General features: G+C 45.8%; 1 protein-coding gene and 1 non-coding gene across 2 annotated transcripts in view; both read left to right on the plus strand.

Annotated features, from left to right (window-relative positions):
- Positions 1 to 18929, plus strand: part of LOC126245881 (uncharacterized) — a 695521-nt gene that overhangs the window by 529604 nt on the left and 146988 nt on the right. The window contains exon 3 of the mRNA XM_049948351.1: positions 8106 to 8177. Within this exon, the coding sequence (XP_049804308.1) occupies positions 8106 to 8177 (72 nt within the window). The remainder of the gene's footprint in view (positions 1 to 8105; positions 8178 to 18929) is intronic.
- On the plus strand, positions 8504 to 8578 carry Trnas-cga (transfer RNA serine (anticodon CGA)). The gene has a single exon. It is a non-coding gene; the product is annotated as a tRNA-Ser (tRNA).

The raw sequence follows: 18929 nt of genomic DNA on the forward strand, positions 1-18929 counted from the left end.
CTATGAGGGTAAGCCCGATAACAGGTAGCAGGAAGACAAGTACCATCCTCAATAGGACAAGTGTTGGTGAATCACTGTTGTGGTCAAACTAATTAGCTTTCTTTTACTTATCAGCCACAATCTTCTTATGGTTATAAGACGTTTTGTCTACAGATTTACTTCAGCAAAGACAGCCTGAAAGTAACGTAGTAGGAGAGAGAATGTACGAACAGTAAAAGATACGCTTGAATAAAATCTCTCTCTCTCTACCTCTCGCTTCTTTCCTTTTTTCTCTGTTGACAGAAAAAATGGAACAATTTAGTGATAATGTTGCAAGCTTATCTTTCTGCATCATCATCAGCTTTTTCATAGCATCAGAAAGTGAAACATATATGCCTGAAATTTAAATTAAAATTTTTAATAAATGTTCAGTCTTTCAGTTGATGAAAAACTGTTAAATCATGTTACTGATGAGAAATGATCGTATTACCCCCTGCCACTTTCTACAATGTTTGCATAGATTACTCAGCATACAGAAATCTCTGACCCATCACATCTCGTGCACGCATAACATGATTTTATGATAAATACACTCCTGGAAATGGAAAAAAGAACACATTGACACCGGTGTGTCAGACCCACCATACTTGCTCCGGACACTGCGAGAGGGCTGTACAAGCAATGATCACACGCACGGCACAGCGGACACACCAGGAACCGCGGTGTTGGCCGTCGAATGGCGCTAGCTGCGCAGCATTTGTGCACCGCCGCCGTCAGTGTCAGCCAGTTTGCCGTGGCATACGGAGCTCCATCGCAGTCTTTAACACTGGTAGCATGCCGCGACAGCGTGGACGTGAACCGTATGTGCAGTTGACGGACTTTGAGCGAGGGCGTATAGTGGGCATGCGGGAGGCCGGGTGGACGTACCGCCGAATTGCTCAACACGTGGGGCGTGAGGTCTCCACAGTACATCGATGTTGTCGCCAGTGGTCGGCGGAAGTGCACGTGCCCGTCGACCTGGGACCGGACCGCAGCGACGCACGGATGCACGCCAAGACCGTAGGATCCTACGCAGTGCCGTAGGGGACCGCACCGCCACTTCCCAGCAAATTAGGGACACTGTTGCTCCTGGGGTATCGGCGAGGACCATTCGCAACCGTCTCCATGAAGCTGGGCTACGGTCCCGCACACCGTTAGGCCGTCTTCCGCTCACGCCCCAACATCGTGCAGCCCGCCTCCAGTGGTGTCGCGACAGGCGTGAATGGAGGGACGAATGGAGACGTGTCGTCTTCAGCGATGAGAGTCGCTTCTGCCTTGGTGCCAATGATGGTCGTATGCGTGTTTGGCGCCGTGCAGGTGAGCGCCACAATCAGGACTGCATACGACCGAGGCACACAGGGCCAACACCCGGCATCATGGTGTGGGCAGCGATCTCCTACACTGGCCGTACACCACTGGTGATCGTCGAGGGGACACTGAATAGTGCACGGTACATCCAAACCGTCATCGAACCCATCGTTCTACCATTCCTAGACCGGCAAGGGAACTTGCTGTTCCAACAGGACAATGCACGTCCGCATGTATCCCGTGCCACCCAACGTGCTCTAGAAGGTGTAAGTCAACTACCCTGGCCAGCAAGATCTCCGGATCTGTCCCCCATTGAGCATGTTTGGGACTGGATGAAGCGTCGTCTCACGCGGTCTGCACGTCCAGCACGAACGCTGGTCCAACTGAGGCGCCAGGTGGAAATGGCATGGCAAGCCGTTCCACAGGACTACATCCAGGATCTCTACGATCGTCTCCATGGGAGAATAGCAGCCTGCATTGCTGCGAAAGGTGGATATACACTGTACTAGTGCCGACATTGTGCATGCTCTGTTGCCTGTGTCTATGTGCCTGTGGTTCTGTCAGTGTGATCATGTGATGTATCTGACCCCAGGAATGTGTCAATAAAGTTTCCCCTTCCTGGGACAATGAATTCACGGTGTTCTTATTTCAATTTCCAGGAGTGTAGATTGTTATCACAAGACAAAGAAAACGTGTGAACAAAGTCAAGCCTATTCCTTCGGAATGACATTTGTAAAACTGCAAACTGATCCGCAGATCATCATTGACATATTCCTGGATTGGCACTATTGTTCTATAATCACTCGAGGTTGGGACACACAATCACTCTACTAAGTTTCCTTAATGCAGACGATCACACCAGTTGTGGACTGATGTGATGTGCTCAGTCGTACCATATTTGGTTAAAGTTGAGCCCATTAGAGAAAATGATACTATCCCATTAAAGAATTTTACACTGACATCAATCATGCCGGCAACTGCACCCCAAATTACATGGAGTGCAAAGAATGAGTTACAGAGCCACATATATTCAAATGTTGAAGGACTCATTTCTGATTACAGATACAAGCGTGGAGGCACTCGTCGTGGCATCACAATGTTAACATAGAAAGTTACTGGTCTTGGTAATTCTGATGAGCCCAGCAAGTGATGATCTACAAGGAGTTCCTGTTCTACATATTAACATGCGAGTAATGATTTCTGACAACAGTTGTCTCAGTTAATGGAATGCTAACATTTGCTGGAAGCCCTAAAACAAATCAACTGCTCAGGCAGTTCAACTGCTTGGTCTATCTAGGAAGAGCATTACCGAGGAAAGTGCTGCAGTGGTTGAAGGAATAGAGTATTACCTGATATGGGTGGGATTCGAATCGCTGTGCTATCATTCTGTTTTAGACTTCCGAGGCGGCCTTAAGCAATTGTGAGCAAATTTCATTACAGATTCTCCACATCATCACACTATTACAAATGAATTGGGTGTTCACGGCCTTCCTTCGTCATAAAATATCGATCCTCAGCGTTAGTGTAGCGGAAATACAATTATATCCGAGCCCACACAATAGCACAGTCCAACTATTTAATTCTCCGCCTCCGGTAGCTGAGTGGTCAGCGCGACAGAATGTCAATCCTAAAGGCTCGGGTTCGATTCCCGGCTGGGTCGGAGATTCTCTCCGCTCAGGGACTGTGTGTTGTGTTGTCCTAATCATTTTATCCCCATCGACTCGCATGTCGCCGAAGTGGCCGACGGGAGGCCCTAGCCACACGACATTGATTGACTATTTAATTGTGAGACTCTCGTTTATTTTGGGAATCTAGACTGTGGTTACACCATGCTCAGTATCAAATGGATAATACTACCGGTACCTCTAGAAATGTACTGAAAGCCCTAGTACAATGACACACTGAACCGTAACATCTGACCGCAGGGCTACGATCGAGTGGCAGATCTGAGTACTGCGTAGAAAATTCCGTGGAGTTGAAACAGACACGGCTGTAGAATGAATGAAATATTCGCGCAAGTGCACTACATTCCAGCATGGCGTGATGGTGAACGGAACAGTGAGAAAAACGATACCATTCATAACGTAGCAACGTAATTAATTTGGGGAATATTATGAGAACAAAGGTAATGAAAGAGGACGGCAGAAGGAATATTTATACAAAAATGGAATCCATGTGTTTCGTTCTGGAGATTACCGAGTCTTACCAACAAAGTATGTCTAAGTGCAAAAATTTGGTTTTGGTGGTAAAGATGCAGAAGGCGTGCACTAGAAAGTATGTACTGTTATGAAAGAAAAGAAAGCACGGAAGAAAAAACTCACAGAGCAAGAAAGAACATATGATTCAACAAGAAACTTATTAGATTAGCCGGATATGTCATTTGAATTCTTTAGTGAACTTTATATTTACAGGTAAGGAAATGCGTTAACATTTTATTTATGACGACGCTGCGAAGCTAAAGTGTGTACTGTTACGAGTCGACTCTTGATGTCCATATGTCTCGTGATTTCCCTGCTCATTATCTGCGAGGAGAGGGATAGTGGCCAGTGAGATCTAAGATAATTTGATTTGTATGGTCGAAGCGCATCTCTAAAGCTTATTTCCGTATCTCTCTGCGATAATAAATGTTTCGGGGGGTTCCGTACACTAGCAACGCACGAACATCTAACGTCACGCTCTGTAAGCTGTATTAATCGGGCTCAGTGATCTAGTGATAGGTTCCTGCTATAGGTGCAGGAGGCCCCGAGTTCTGCGATACTGACAGTTTCGGAGGGCTCCATACTGTAATATCGGCTCGGAGACCTAATGTTACACTCTGGAAATACATCTCACCATGCTCAATGGTCGAGGGGTAAGCCAGCATGGTAGCTCAGCGTGTTCGGTCAGAGGGTTAGCTACCCTCTGTAATAAAAAAAAAAAAAAACTGAGTGAACGGATCAGAACCTGAAGGGGTGTCGTGGGACGTCCGCCGTGTGTACATACAACGAACAATATAAAAGAGCTTTCTTTAAAAAAAAAAAAAAAAAAAAAAAAAAAAAAACATTGCGCCGACGTTGCACGGCGCCATACTAACGATCTCAAGTTCCGATACTGCGACGGCCACATAGGGGCTGTCGTGGTTGATCACGCGGATTCCTGCTGTGGGAGGAGGTCCCGAATTGAAATCCCGGCTGAGCCCTTGAATTTTTTCCCCGTAGCAGTACTATTGCCTGACGCCGTTGAACGGCTGGATTACCAAACGGCTAACCCCGTTCATGGCACATAACCCCCGTTGCAAGTTGCCTATCTAATGGCTTCCAGGGGCAACAAATACTTGATTTTTCAGTATTTCATATAATTATTCACCGATTTTAAAATTTAAAATTCTGTCATAATATACTCATTGAAAGGTATAATTTTATGCTTAAGGTTTAACACTGCAGTTAAAAAATGTATGTACGACGTGAGGCATCATAACTCACGGCATCCAAGTTAGCGAGACTATATTCATCCAAGATTTAAATGAGAGCACACAAGCGCGCGCGCACACACACACACACACACACACACACACACACACACACACACACACACCATCACCCCAGCAGCGCACACTCACAAAATCGTGAAAGGAAAAATGTTCAGGCACGGTTTTTTAATTTATTACTTCTTTACTAATAACTCTATACGCAACACATTTTATAAAAATGGTTCAAATGGCTCTGAGCACTATGGGACTTAACTTCTAAGGTCATCAGTCCCCTAGAACTTAGAACTACTTAAACCTAACTAACCTAAGGACATCACACACATCCATGCCCGAGGCAGGATTCGAACCTGCGACCGTAGCGGTCACGCGGTTCTAGACTATAGCGCCTTTAACCGCTTGGCCACCACGGCCGGCAACACATTTTATAGACCGTTACCACATACAGCGGGTATCATAATTAATGGCGTAAACGCGTACAGTTGAAAGTACAGCATACTAAAAGCAAAAAAGTCTTAGTAAACATAGTGTCGAAAATCCATACCTTAAGAGCTACGAGCAATTTTTCATCTTCGGTACTGTGAAACAAATCTCTTCTACTACAAGTTCTTTGCTTTCCATATTTTGGGAAACGATATTATGGACCAAAAGAAGAAAAAAAGTCCTATAAACATGTGCTCTAAAATGCATTCCTTAAGAGCTATGAGCATTTGTTCATCTTTGCTACTTTGAAACACAACTCTTTTAATGATCAAGTGCTCGTAATTTTTAAGGTATGCGTTTTAGAGCACATGTTTGCTGGACCTTTTTTCCTTGTTTTGGTCCATATCTACCACTTCGCAAAATAAGGAAAGCAAAGAACTTGCAGCAGAAGAGATTTGCTTCACAGTATCGAAGATGAAAAATTGCTCGTAGCCCTTAAGGTATATATTTTCGACCCTATGTTTACTGAGACTTTTTTGCTTCTAGTATCGCGTACTTTCAACTGTATGCGTTTACGCCATTAATTATGATATAACTTGTATACCACTGAATGTACCTGAAAAATTGCATCATGTTGCGACGCGTACAGCACGAGATACGAGGTCAAACATTGAAATGCGTGAAAAACTAGGTTTTTGCTTAAAACGGAGCTCTAATTATGCAGATTAAACTCATCCAGTGTTTGATAATGAGAGCACTTCGTGGCTTCCAACAAGTTTCTGTCATAATTTCACAACTTTTCTAAGCTTTCTCTCACTTACATGCTTCACGTCAAATATGTAACTTGTTAGCTCATCTGTAAAGAAACGAAACGTTTAAAGCTCTTTTATATACGGGAGTTCTATTCTTTAGATAACTGGGGGCTATTCTTTAGATAACTGGGGGGGAGGAGGGGGTTGTCTACTGATAGTATAAGTGAAGTTCGTCAAGCGTCTAATCAGGAAAAATTATTAATGTGCAGCACTTGGTGTAAAGTTTTACAGTTGTTACTTATCTACTCTTCGCAGAATGAGTAGCGGAAAATCAAAAACAAAGGAACACGGCGCTTACGGCAAGGTAATTAAAACCAGATTCGCCACTTTCTTACCAAACACTTAGTTCTCTTGGTTGGGCTAAACAAAATCGGCTCTACTCATCAGCGAACGAGAAGTAAAGTACGTCTCGGAACATACTAGTTGTTCGGTATAGTGATTATTCCATTCAAGTGTATGAGTTAATAGGTCTTCGAAATCAACGAACGAAACGTTACCCGCAGCGGAGGCAGCCAGAAGCATTTGCGCCTTGTATGGGGATTAATGCCATTGGACAGATCACGGCAAGAAAATGGTTTCCTAGTTTTAAAGAGGATCGTTTTGAAATTAGTGACTCTTTACATTCAGGAATACCTTCACGGTTTGATAGAGATCGTTTACACGCATTAACCGACAATGATCCACGCCGGTGTACTGGAGAACTGGCAAATGTGTTGAGCTGTGAACATTCCACCATCGTGTTATCATTTGCATGCAATGAGGAAGGTTCAAAAATCGGGCGTATGGGTACAGCATCCTCTTGCCCAAAATCAAAAAAATCAGCAGGTGGCCGTAAGTGCGTCTCTGCTTGCTCGTCATCAATTGGTTCGCAAACACCACCGGCCATTCCTGTCCTCTATCGTTACTGGTGACGAGAAATGGTGTCTATGTTAACATAAGGAAAATAAAGGAACTTTTTTGCCCAAACAAAGCAACAACTCCCTGTACAAAGACCTGCGTGCACCCACAAAAGATGCATCTGGTGAAACAGCGACGGTATGGTGTACTACGAATAGTTTCCCCGAGGTTTAACCATAACTGCTGACATTTATTGTCAACAACTGAGACGTCTTGCCGACGCAGTCCAAGAACAACGACCGGGAAGGCTGCGTGAAGTGATGCTACCAGACGATAACGGCAGCCCAATTCTGCCAGGCTGACAACAAGTCCGATACAGGAGTTGTGTTGGGAAGTCATTCTCCACCCACCTGATCTTGCGGCCTCAGAATGTCACCCCTACCGCTTTCTATCGAACAACCTTAAAGAACTTCCTATCCGGATGAAAATGCTCTCCTCGACGACTTCCTCGTCTCAAAATCACATGATTTCAACAGTCGCGGAATCGAAAAGTTACCCCTGCGTTTCACACAGCTATAAATATTGAAGGAGAATATATCATTAATGACAAAAATCTTTATTATGTGTCTCTGTTGTATTTATTAACGTGATGGAAAAATGCTACGAACTATGACCAACTACTTATGCATCAACTCAATATATCGCAAAGGAGTTGCGTTGTTTGGGGGAAGAGACCAAACAGCGATGTCATCGGTCGCATCGGATTAGGGAAGGACGGGGAAGGAAGTCGGCCGTGCCCTTTCAAAGGAACCATCCCGGCATTTGCCTAGCGCGATTTAGGGAAATCACGGAAAACCTAAATCAGGATGGCCGGACGCGAGAGTGAACCGTCGTCCTCCCGTATATCGCAAAGGGCACCCGGACAGGAAACACTAGCGACCCAGAAACTACCAATTCGGCACCCGGAAGCCCATGAATGAAAGGAAAAGATTGCGAATAGTAACAAGATTACGACTTGATCGTCACTCCTTTTGAGTGTGTCCAGTTTTATTTGTACTTCTTGGATGAGAAACTTGATTGCTGTTTGAACATATTACTAGCAAGGCTGTCAGAGCTGTCTACAGGAAATGAACCTGTCAACAGTAATCGCGAAACGATGAGCGGCCCCTAGTCCAGTGTAATCACTGCGACTGCACCTTGCGCTCCTCATATGGCAGCTGATGCGTTGCTTTCTGTTGCAGACGGCGCTGCAGGGCGGTGGCGTGGTGCCGCTGCAGCCACGAATGGCCCAACTGGAGACGCTGGAGGCTAAGGTATGTAAAGCTACTTTTCCAGGTATTAAGTAACATTTGTTAGTTGGCAATGGGAGTGTCCGCAGAAGACCGTGGAACAGTGTAGTAAAATCTTCTGCTCAAAATGTGTGTGTCAAAGACATGAACTCTGAAACTTCCTGGCAGATTATACCTGTGTGCCGGACCGAGACTCGAACTCGGGACCTTTGCCTTTCGCGGGCAAGTGCTCTACCAACTGATCTACCCAAGCACGACTCACGCCCCGTCCTCACAGCTTTACTTCTGCCAGTACCTCGTCTCCTACCTTCCAAACTTTACAGAAGCAGTGAGGACGGGGCGTGAGTCGTGCTTGGGTAGCTCAGTTGGTAGAGCACTTGCCCGCGAAAGGCAAAGGTCCCGAGTTCGAGTCTCGGTCCGGCGCACAGTTTTAATCTGCCAGGAAGTTTCATATCTGCGCACACTCCGCTGTAGAGGGAAAATTTCATTCTACATGAACACTGCATTACATGTTACATACAGCACATTGACAGCTGACAAGTAGCTCCGACAATATAAGGAGTTGAAGGGTAAAGTGATCAGAAATAAGAGCTCATGTCTTTAAGTAACTGAATTTGTCACGTTAAGATTGACATGACCCTGTCTTTCAATAAAAATCAGCAGGTAATTATATGTTCTTGAAGTCTGACTTTCCTTCAGGATAGCAATCTTCCATTTACAGTCAAAGACACGAATTTCATTTCACATACTATATTGTACAGTATTAGACCTAAGATCCACAGAGCATCTGTTACAATTACGGATAGGCGATTATTTAACGTAACTATTAAAATAATCGCTTGACTGAGTCGTACCTATTATGCAAATAATAAGTTTCTCGCTGCACCCTATAAATAAATAAATAAAGAGCAAATCGAGTTTTCATCATTCACCTTGTTTTTGGATGTTTTTTAAGTACGCAGTTTTTATTTCAATGCTTTTCTTCTTGTCACTAAAATTTCAAACAAATCAATACAATTCGTGTCGTGTCACAGTAGCAGAAAGCGCCAGAGTACTACACTCCTGGAAATTGAAATAAGAACACCGTGAATTCATTGTCCCAGGAAGGGGAAACTTTATTGACACATTCCTGGGGTCAGATACATCACATGATCACACTGACAGAACCACAGGCACATAGACACAGGCAACAGAGCATGCACAATGTCGGCACTAGTACAGTGTATATCCACCTTTCGCAGCAATGCAGGCTGCTATTCTCCCATGGAGACGATCGTAGAGATGCTGGATGTAGTCCTGTGGAACGGCTTGCCATGCCATTTCCACCTGGCGCCTCAGTTGGACCAGCGTTCGTGCTGGACGTGCAGACCGCGTGAGACGACGCTTCATCCAGTCCCAAACATGCTCAATGGGGGACAGATCCGGAGATCTTGCTGGCCAGGGTAGTTGACTTACACCTTCTAGAGCACGTTGGGTGGCACGGGATACATGCGGACGTGCATTGTCCTGTTGGAACAGCAAGTTCCCTTGCCGGTCTAGGAATGGTAGAACGATGGGTTCGATGACGGTTTGGATGTACCGTGCACTATTCAGTGTCCCCTCGACGATCACCAGTGGTGTACGGCCAGTGTAGGAGATCGCTGCCCACACCATGATGCCGGGTGTTGGCCCTGTGTGCCTCGGTCGTATGCAGTCCTGATTGTGGCGCTCACCTGCACGGCGCCAAACACGCATACGACCATCATTGGCACCAAGGCAGAAGCGACTCTCATCGCTGAAGACGACACGTCTCCATTCGTCCCTCCATTCACGCCTGTCGCGACACCACTGGAGGCGGGCTGCACGATGTTGGGGCGTGAGCGGAAGACGGCCTAACGGTGTGCGGGACCGTAGCCCAGCTTCATGGAGACGGTTGCGAATGGTCCTCGCCGATACCCCAGGAGCAACAGTGTCCCTAATTTGCTGGGAAGTGGCGGTGCGGTCCCCTACGGCACTGCGTAGGATCCTACGGTCTTGGCGTGCATCCGTGCGTCGCTGCGGTCCGGTCCCAGGTCGACGGGCACGTGCACCTTCCGCCGACCACTGGCGACAACATCGATGTACTGTGGAGACCTCACGCCCCACGTGTTGAGCAATTCGGCGGTACGTCCACCCGGCCTCCCGCATGCCCACTATACGCCCTCGCTCAAAGTCCGTCAACTGCACATACGGTTCACGTCCACGCTGTCGCGGCATGCTACCAGTGTTAAAGACTGCGATGGAGCTCCGTATGCCACGGCAAACTGGCTGACACTGACGGCGGCGGTGCACAAATGCTGCGCAGCTAGCGCCATTCGACGGCCAACACCGCGGTTCCTGGTGTGTCCGCTGTGCCGTGCGTGTGATCATTGCTTGTACAGCCCTCTCGCAGTGTCCGGAGCAAGTATGGTGGGTCTGACACACCGGTGTCAATGTGTTCTTTTTCCATTTCCAGGAGTGTATATCGCACCCTATTATGCACAGAAAGTTCCGTGCGGCTAGCCATGATGTTATTGAGCCTACAACATTTAGCAATAAATGTTTTATTGCAGACAAGACTAACAGTTACGATAGGCGCGGATAGCATGTTACTCGCTACTGGAACGCATTCGTTTCTTTGGTAACAATTAATAGGTACTTCGTTCCACTGCACATCAGTTCTACAGTTTCGTCGAGAAAACGCTTGCAGCTTAGAGTCTATAGTACAGTCTTGTGAGTCAGTCCCGTACTCGTGTATTATGCAAAAGTGATACACTGTAGCAAAGGGAAGTATAGTCATTTTACATTCACTTCCGTGTGTAGAAGGAACATAGTGAACTATTGTTTGCTGAAGTCATCATGGATCTTAAACGAATCAAAATCCAAAATGATTTCCTTAACCATATAACACACTTAGAAAACACGGCTACAATAATGTGAACTACTTCACTGGTTTCAGTGTACTTCTTACTCTATATGTGAGATCTAACAATTAACAAGCTTCTGGAACCTATTACATAGTTCGAAGTGGAACGTTGTAATTTACTACAAGTAATTAATATGTGAGTGCAGCCTTTCTCGGCGAATTTCATATATGACGTCTTCACGGGTTGTCAGCCGAGTAGCGTCGTCGCCTCGTAGCAACGTTCCGATGGAATGCGTCTCCATAATCTTCAGGCGAAGTGTCGGGATATCGTCGGTCGCGGGCTGAGATATCCCGACACTTCGCCTGAAGATTATGGAGACGCATTCCATCGAAACGTTGCTACGAGATGACGACGCTACTCGGCTGACAACCCGTGAAGACTTCATATGAGTAATTAATATTTAGCACATCCCTAGTTACAATAAACACTAACTAGTAAAACGCGGTAATTGCATGGTAATTTTAACTCCACAGGTACAGCGATTGACTGTACAGAAGATGATCCACTGCAACAAATATCGCTCAAATCGGAATATTGTTGTAAATATCACAAAAGTTTTTTTTATTTGTCATCTTTGTATATTAGATTATAATGTCGATCCGTGTTGTGAAAAACGTGTTCCTTTCGAAACACACAAGACCCCCACATACTGTCCGCCCAACAAGCTGACTTCAGTGATGGAGCAAGAACAGTACTACATGGGAACGACTCTGTGGTGACATACGAACTGACGTGAATACTCGTAGAGTATGCAGTAACATTCTCTCAGAGGCACGCACCCGTCTTTCTCCCATATAGATACTACAGGTGTTGTTCTGCGCTTGTCGTTAACAATAATATAACTCATAAAATCAATGTATACTTATGTAATCAAAATTTTTGGATCTTTATGAACGCTGGGAGATGAAGCAACTCGTGTCTTGTTACGGTTATCAAGAAATCGCAGAAGAAAAACAGCCGACACGATGACCTCCGGGCGGAGAACCTATAGGTCTGTCCCGTTTCCTTGGTTTCGTCGCCCGGAAAGCGACACAAAAGGGGTGGGCGCTTTAATGCTATTGTTTTCGACGCCTTTGTATTGCCATTGTAGTGTTGGAATGCAAGGACACTGCTTTGGAGTAAATCATTTGCTTGAGCTGTCAACCAGCAATATCAGTGCCGCAGTTCGGGGTTTCAAGGTAAAGGGAACATGGCCAACAACTAAAATGGCGCTATTCATCTGCAACCTGCCCGCCTCCGTGACAGAAGTGGCGAGATCGCATCAACGTTATGACGACCGACAACGAGATAATATGTTAGGCTGATCCTGGTAAAAGAAATAGTCCCCATTATAATTTTGTCCACAATTGGAATAGAGGTGTCGGCGCACAGCGTCGTATCATTGGGTATATGCGCCTGCGTACTGTGCTAAATTCCCAAGGTCTTCAAAGACCACCTGGGCTGAGGGCGTAGGACACTATGAATGATGATCCGTCACTTGAATGGGAACTTAGGCTCTGCAGCCCCCCTGGGTAATGAGTTTCTCTCATCCTCGTTGCTTTCAGATCAGTGATAAAATCACACTGCTCAACTAAACGTTGTATGTTTGTATGTCGTCGTCATTGTTGTTCCCCCCAAAGACGCACACAAAGTAACAACAGACAAATGAAAACTGAACTGCATACGTCCACCGAAACACAATCAAAAACCAACTGAGGAATTCACTGCAGTGATACAGACAGTAAGCACAAAGAATAAATGAGGTGCCTAGAGGCAAAGATAGTAATGTCTATTCGAAAATTTTACCGTCGAAGCAAAAAATACTGTATAGGCGTTCATGGAAACTATAAGATTATGCAGATTGAGAACAGAAAAAGTTTACAGAATGGTTTTATCTGTACATAGCTGTGGTAACAAACACTAACGCTTTTAACTTGAGAGATTGCTTTTCTTGCTTCTCACATGTGAATTTTACTGATTTTGCACCATAGCCAGGTATGTAGAAAAGCTCTGAATGTGTGTTTGAAGGCTTGAAATTAAATATGAGTGACAAAGATTATCACTATACACTGCCGGAAAAAAAATCTACGCCAAAAAATAATTAATGTAGAATAACAAAATTTCAGGAAGACATTCGTCTAGCTAACATATTTAAGTCATTAACATTCGAAGCTCACAGGTTATAATTAATTACAAATGTGAAATGCTTGTACATTAATAACGGGTGTAACCGCCAGAATGTTGAATGAAAGCATGCAAACGTGCATCCAATGTTTTGTATAGGTGCCAGATGGCCAGATGTCAGTTTGTGGGCTGGAGTACCATGCCTGTTGCACTTGGTCGTTGAATACAGGGACAGCTAATGCTGTGTGTGGATGACGATGGAGTTGTCGTCCGATGATGTCCCATATGTGCTCGATTGGAGACAGATCTAGTGATCGATCAGGCCAAAGAGACATGTTGACACTGTACAGCATGCTGGGTTACGACAGCGGTATGTGGAAGAGCATTATCCTGTTGGAAAATACCCTCTGGAATGCTGTTCGTGAATGGCAGCGCAATAGATCGATCCACCAGACTGACGTAAAGATTTGCAGTCAGGGTGCGTGGGACAACTACGAGAGTGCTCCACGAAATCTCACCCCAGACCACACCAGGAGTGGGTCCAGTGTGTGTAGCACGCAGACAGTTTAGTTACTGGCCCTCAAATGGCCGCCTCCTAACCAATACACAACACACGGCCATCACTGGCACCAAGGCAGAATGAGCGTGCATCAGAAAACACAAAAGACCTCCGAACTGCTTTCCAGTGAGCTCTCGCCTGACTCCACTAAAATAGCAAATGACGGTGGTTTAGGGTCAGTGGAATGCACGCTACAGGGCATCTGGCTCGAAGCTGTCCTTCAAGTAACCGATTTGTAACAATTCATTGTGTCACTGTACTGTCAACTGCTGCTGAAATTCGTGCTGCAGATGCAGCACGATGCGCCAGAGACATACGCCGAACACTATAGTCTTCCCTTTCGGTAGTACCGTGTGGCCGTCTTGAGCCCGGTCTTCTTCTGACCGTACATTCTCGTGACCACCGCTGATAGCAATCGTGGCTACATTTCTGCATGCCGGCCGCGGTGGTCTTGCGGTTCTAGGCGCTTCAGTCCGGAACCGCGCGACTGCTACGGTCGCAGGTTCGAATCCTGCCTCGGGCATGGATGTGTGTGATGTCCTTAGGTTAGTTAGGTTTAAGTAGTTCTAAGTTCTAGGGGACTGATGACCTTAGATGTTAAGTCCCATAGTGCTGAGAGCCATTTGAACCATTTTACATTTCTGCAATATCCCAGAAGGAACATCCAGCTTCTCTTAGCCCTATTACACGACCGCGTTCTAACTCAGCGAGTTGTTAATAATGGCGTCTTCGTCGCTTTAAAGGCATTCTTGACTAACATCAACTCACCACGTCCAATCTCGAAGGTAACTAACGCACACGCCCGTTACAGCGTGTATTTAAAGCAAACCTGATTTGTGCCCTCATAGTGGTGCAACTAGCGCCACTCTTACGTGACTGGCACGAAATTTGATGAGACTACATCTTTCAGATGCAGAAACACGCCTACCATCTTTCGTTATGTCTCAGAACTCCTTGGTGCTGCGATTTTTTCAGTCAGTGTACATTTCTGTTAACCAGAACAATGTTTCGCACCGAAGTCCTTTTGCGGATGGTACACAATCGCATATATCTCGTAAGCGGCAGAATGACACACTTTCACTCGTGTCGGTTTTCGCTATTAATTATGGTGGACTCTACGTACAGATATAAAAACAAGGTGCCTAATTAACGAAGGCACTGTCGGGTCTTAAAGCGAGATACAACTCATACACTGTCTTCCGAGTCGGAGGCGGTCACATCCGGTTCTGTGCACGAAACGAATAATTTCGTTCTTGCTCTGTCTTAGTAAACAAAGTAAGTCCTGTAACTGTCACCTGGGTAACGCCCCACGTTTACCACGAAAGAGAAGAATGTAGCACAGGGCAGAATGCTCTCTCTCTCTCTCAGCAAGTTATTACACCCTGTACCATTGCACCCCTCGACCTACTCGCTGGAACGGATGATCCATCTTGAAGCCCCTAGCGTGGCAGCCGCGTAAACATAGGAACAAAGCGCTAAGAGCTCTCCAGCACCGAAGAGCTCTCCCGTGTTTTCAAGCCTCAGAGGAAGGGCGTATCCCTCAGCAGGCCAAATACGACAACGACAAGTAAGCGGTACCGTGTGCAAGCCTCTCAGGCTCCACGTTCTCCTGCGTCAACAAGCAGATTATTCACGTTAGCCTATATGGCGAATGCAGCGTGACACCACCATTTATCAACTAGGTGCAGTCCCCTCACGTAACGACACTGGCAACGTATTTGGGAATTTCTGCCTCAAGATTTGTATTCCACACCTTACTCTTCCGCTTGCAGAGTTGCATACCTGGTAACAGTATCATGGCGCTGTGAACTGCGGATTTACTGTGCGATGAACTGACGCGTGCCTGAGTCTATACGCCTCTGAGCTGCTGTTAGATTTCCTCAAGTAATTACGTTATGACATCCTTGATTAGCGGGACAGCTTATGGTGTTTAACACTGAAAGAAACCTCCCTTCAAGTTATGGAAGGCGATTCTGAGTGACAGTTGATACTAATATCGAAATATCCATGTATGGATCGCGAAAGTATGTTCTGGATCTGCCTTGCGGTTGTTTTGGAAAATAACATTATATGCACTTCACAGGCATTTTATTTAAGGGCTGTTTTAAATTTTTGGAATCAATATCGTATTGTAGCAAAGGCGAATGTATATACACTCCTGGAAATGGAAAAAAGAACACATTGACACCGGTGTGTCAGACCCACCATACTTGCTCCGGACACTGCGAGAGGGCTGTACAAGCAATGATCACACGCACGGCACAGCGGACACACCAGGAACCGCGGTGTTGGCCGTCGAATGGCGCTAGCTGCGCAGCATTTGTGCACCGCCGCCGTCAGTGTCAGCCAGTTTGCCGTGGCATACGGAGCTCCATCGCAGTCTTTAACACTGGTAGCATGCCGCGACAGCGTGGACGTGAACCGTATGTGCAGTTGACGGACTTTGAGCGAGGGCGTATAGTGGGCATGCGGGAGGCCGGGTGGACGTACCGCCGAATTGCTCAACACGTGGGGCGTGAGGTCTCCACAGTACATCGATGTTGTCGCCAGTGGTCGGCGGAAGGTGCACGTGCCCGTCGACCTGGGACCGGACCGCAGCGACGCACGGATGCACGCCAAGACCGTAGGATCCTACGCAGTGCCGTACGGGACCGCACCGCCACTTCCCAGCAAATTAGGGACACTGTTGCTCCTGGGGTATCGGCGAGGACCATTCGCAACCGTCTCCATGAAGCTGGGCTACGGTCCCGCACACCGTTAGGCCGTCTTCCGCTCACGCCCCAACATCGTGCAGCCCGCCTCCAGTGGTGTCGCGACAGGCGTGAATGGAGGGACGAATGGAGACGTGTCGTCTTCAGCGATGAGAGTCGCTTCTGCCTTGGTGCCAATGATGGTCGTATGCGTGTTTGGCGCCGTGCAGGTGAGCGCCACAATCAGGACTGCATACGACCGAGGCACACAGGGCCAACACCCGGCATCATGGTGTGGGGAGCGATCTCCTACACTGGCCGTACACCACTGGTGATCGTCGAGGGGACACTGAATAGTGCACGGTACATCCAAACCGTCATCGAACCCATCGTTCTACCATTCCTAGACCGGCAAGGGAACTTGCTGTTCCAACAGGACAATGCACGTCCGCATGTATCCCGTGCCACCCAACGTGCTCTAGAAGGTGTAAGTCAACTACCCTGGCCAGCAAGATCTCCGGATCTGTCCCCCATTGAGCATGTTTGGGACTGGATGAAGCGTCGTCTCACGCGGTCTGCACGTCCAGCACGAACGCTGGTCCAACTGAGGCGCCAGGTGGAAATGGCATGGCAAGCCGTTCCACAGGACTACATCCAGCATCTCTACGATCGTCTCCATGGGAGAATAGCAGCCTGCATTGCTGCGAAAGGTGGATATACACTGTACTAGTGCCGACATTGTGCATGCTCTGTTGCCTGTGTCTATGTGCCTGTGGTTCTGTCAGTGTGATCATGTGATGTATCTGACCCCAGGAATGTGTCAATAAAGTTTCCCCTTCCTGGGACAATGAATTCACGGTGTTCTTATTTCAATTTCCAGGAGTGTATATCACGTTGCTTTGGTGGAATTTTTGCCAATATTTTCTTAGCAAGCACGGAAAATAAAGAGTTGCGGTGCATCATTCAAAAGATGATTTCATCGCGTTCCATTAATCTACCGACATATGAAACCCAAACGTGTAATTTGCGACAAGCTGTTTCAACTTCTTAGATTCGGTTATGTGATGCATATTCATGTTGTAACGCGCATCACTTCCCTGTTCTACTCAGACTTCACTACACATTTGGTTTATAGCTTTCACCTATCAAAGGTAGTCACTCACTAATCATTGTTGTAAAAATTAGTGGGTTTATTCAGGTTTATTTGAATGTGCATTTCTGCTTTATCACGGAACGTCGTTTCACTTCGTTTCCGATATTATTGTTCGTAGATGTGTCTGATCTTCCATCTCTTATTCCTTTCTAAAATGCTTTGTTAGGTTATGAATTACCGGACATTTAATTATAACAACAGGAGAGGCTTGCTCCAGATACACCTTACTTCCTGTTGGAAGTTGATATCTAAAACCTTCAGTGGTGACGAAGTCAGAATCCTGCAGTGTTTATTCCATAACACGTAGGTTTTTCGATGAGAATTATTCACCTCCGGCAAACAGTGGTAAAACACACACACACACACACACACACACACACACACACACACACACACACACACACGGGATGGGAAAAACCAATCGGTTAAAACTGATACTGATATTTCAGTTCTGAACAACCCATCTCTTTCGGTTTTTGTTTGGTTTCGGTTGTAACAGCTGTTTTTTTTTAAATTTTTTACTAATAACCGATTAAAAAACCGAGATATGAATTAGCCATAGCAGCAATGCTAAGATTTTTCGTTTTTAAATAAATCTTTTTCAAAAATGGAGTAATTTTTATTCGTAAATTTTGCATTGGTTTGCAATACTGCGTTATTATAATGAGAAACGCGGTCAGTGCTATTTTAATACGAATGCCGAAAGAAACGAGCGACAAACTCATGGCATAAGAAATGGTACAGCACTAATGAACAATACTGTCCCTGTTGCCGTGTGTCGTGGTTTAAGATATGCGTGCATGTGCAGAGTGCAAGACATGCACCAACGTGGTCTATACGGTAGTTTCTCGCTGTCGTCGCCGGACATACGTTGTGTTGCAGTGGCACCAACCCCACTCTGAAAATATTTTTAAAATGACGTAGCAGTGAATGCCTGACATCTATTTGAAGTAAAAGAAGGAAATTATGGTAACAGCAATACATTAAAAACTTGACAGTTCATTCATAGTACGCAATAAAAATAGAAACTATCTGATCTGCTGCCCGTGTCTACATAATATGTGTTAATTTGCTTGTATTCCTTCAAAACGGACAAAGTAACACGAAAAACGGACTTCCTAAACCTGAGTTATCATCCTTTAACAGTGACTATTCGTAATGCCTAAATAGTGGTATGATCCCCGATTACAAAATGATTTTTGTGTAGAGTTTCAAAAAACTAGAATCAATAGGAGAATACTGATGATTTGTTGTAGTATTCATCTACTTGTAACTTTCCGAGGAAGCAGCGAACGATGGACAAACTTAAGTTTTCTTTTATTTGCCTATTTAATTCAATATTTTGAT

Source organism: Schistocerca nitens, chromosome 1, assembly GCF_023898315.1.
Source record: "Schistocerca nitens isolate TAMUIC-IGC-003100 chromosome 1, iqSchNite1.1, whole genome shotgun sequence".
NCBI lineage: Eukaryota > Metazoa > Arthropoda > Insecta > Orthoptera > Acrididae > Schistocerca > Schistocerca nitens.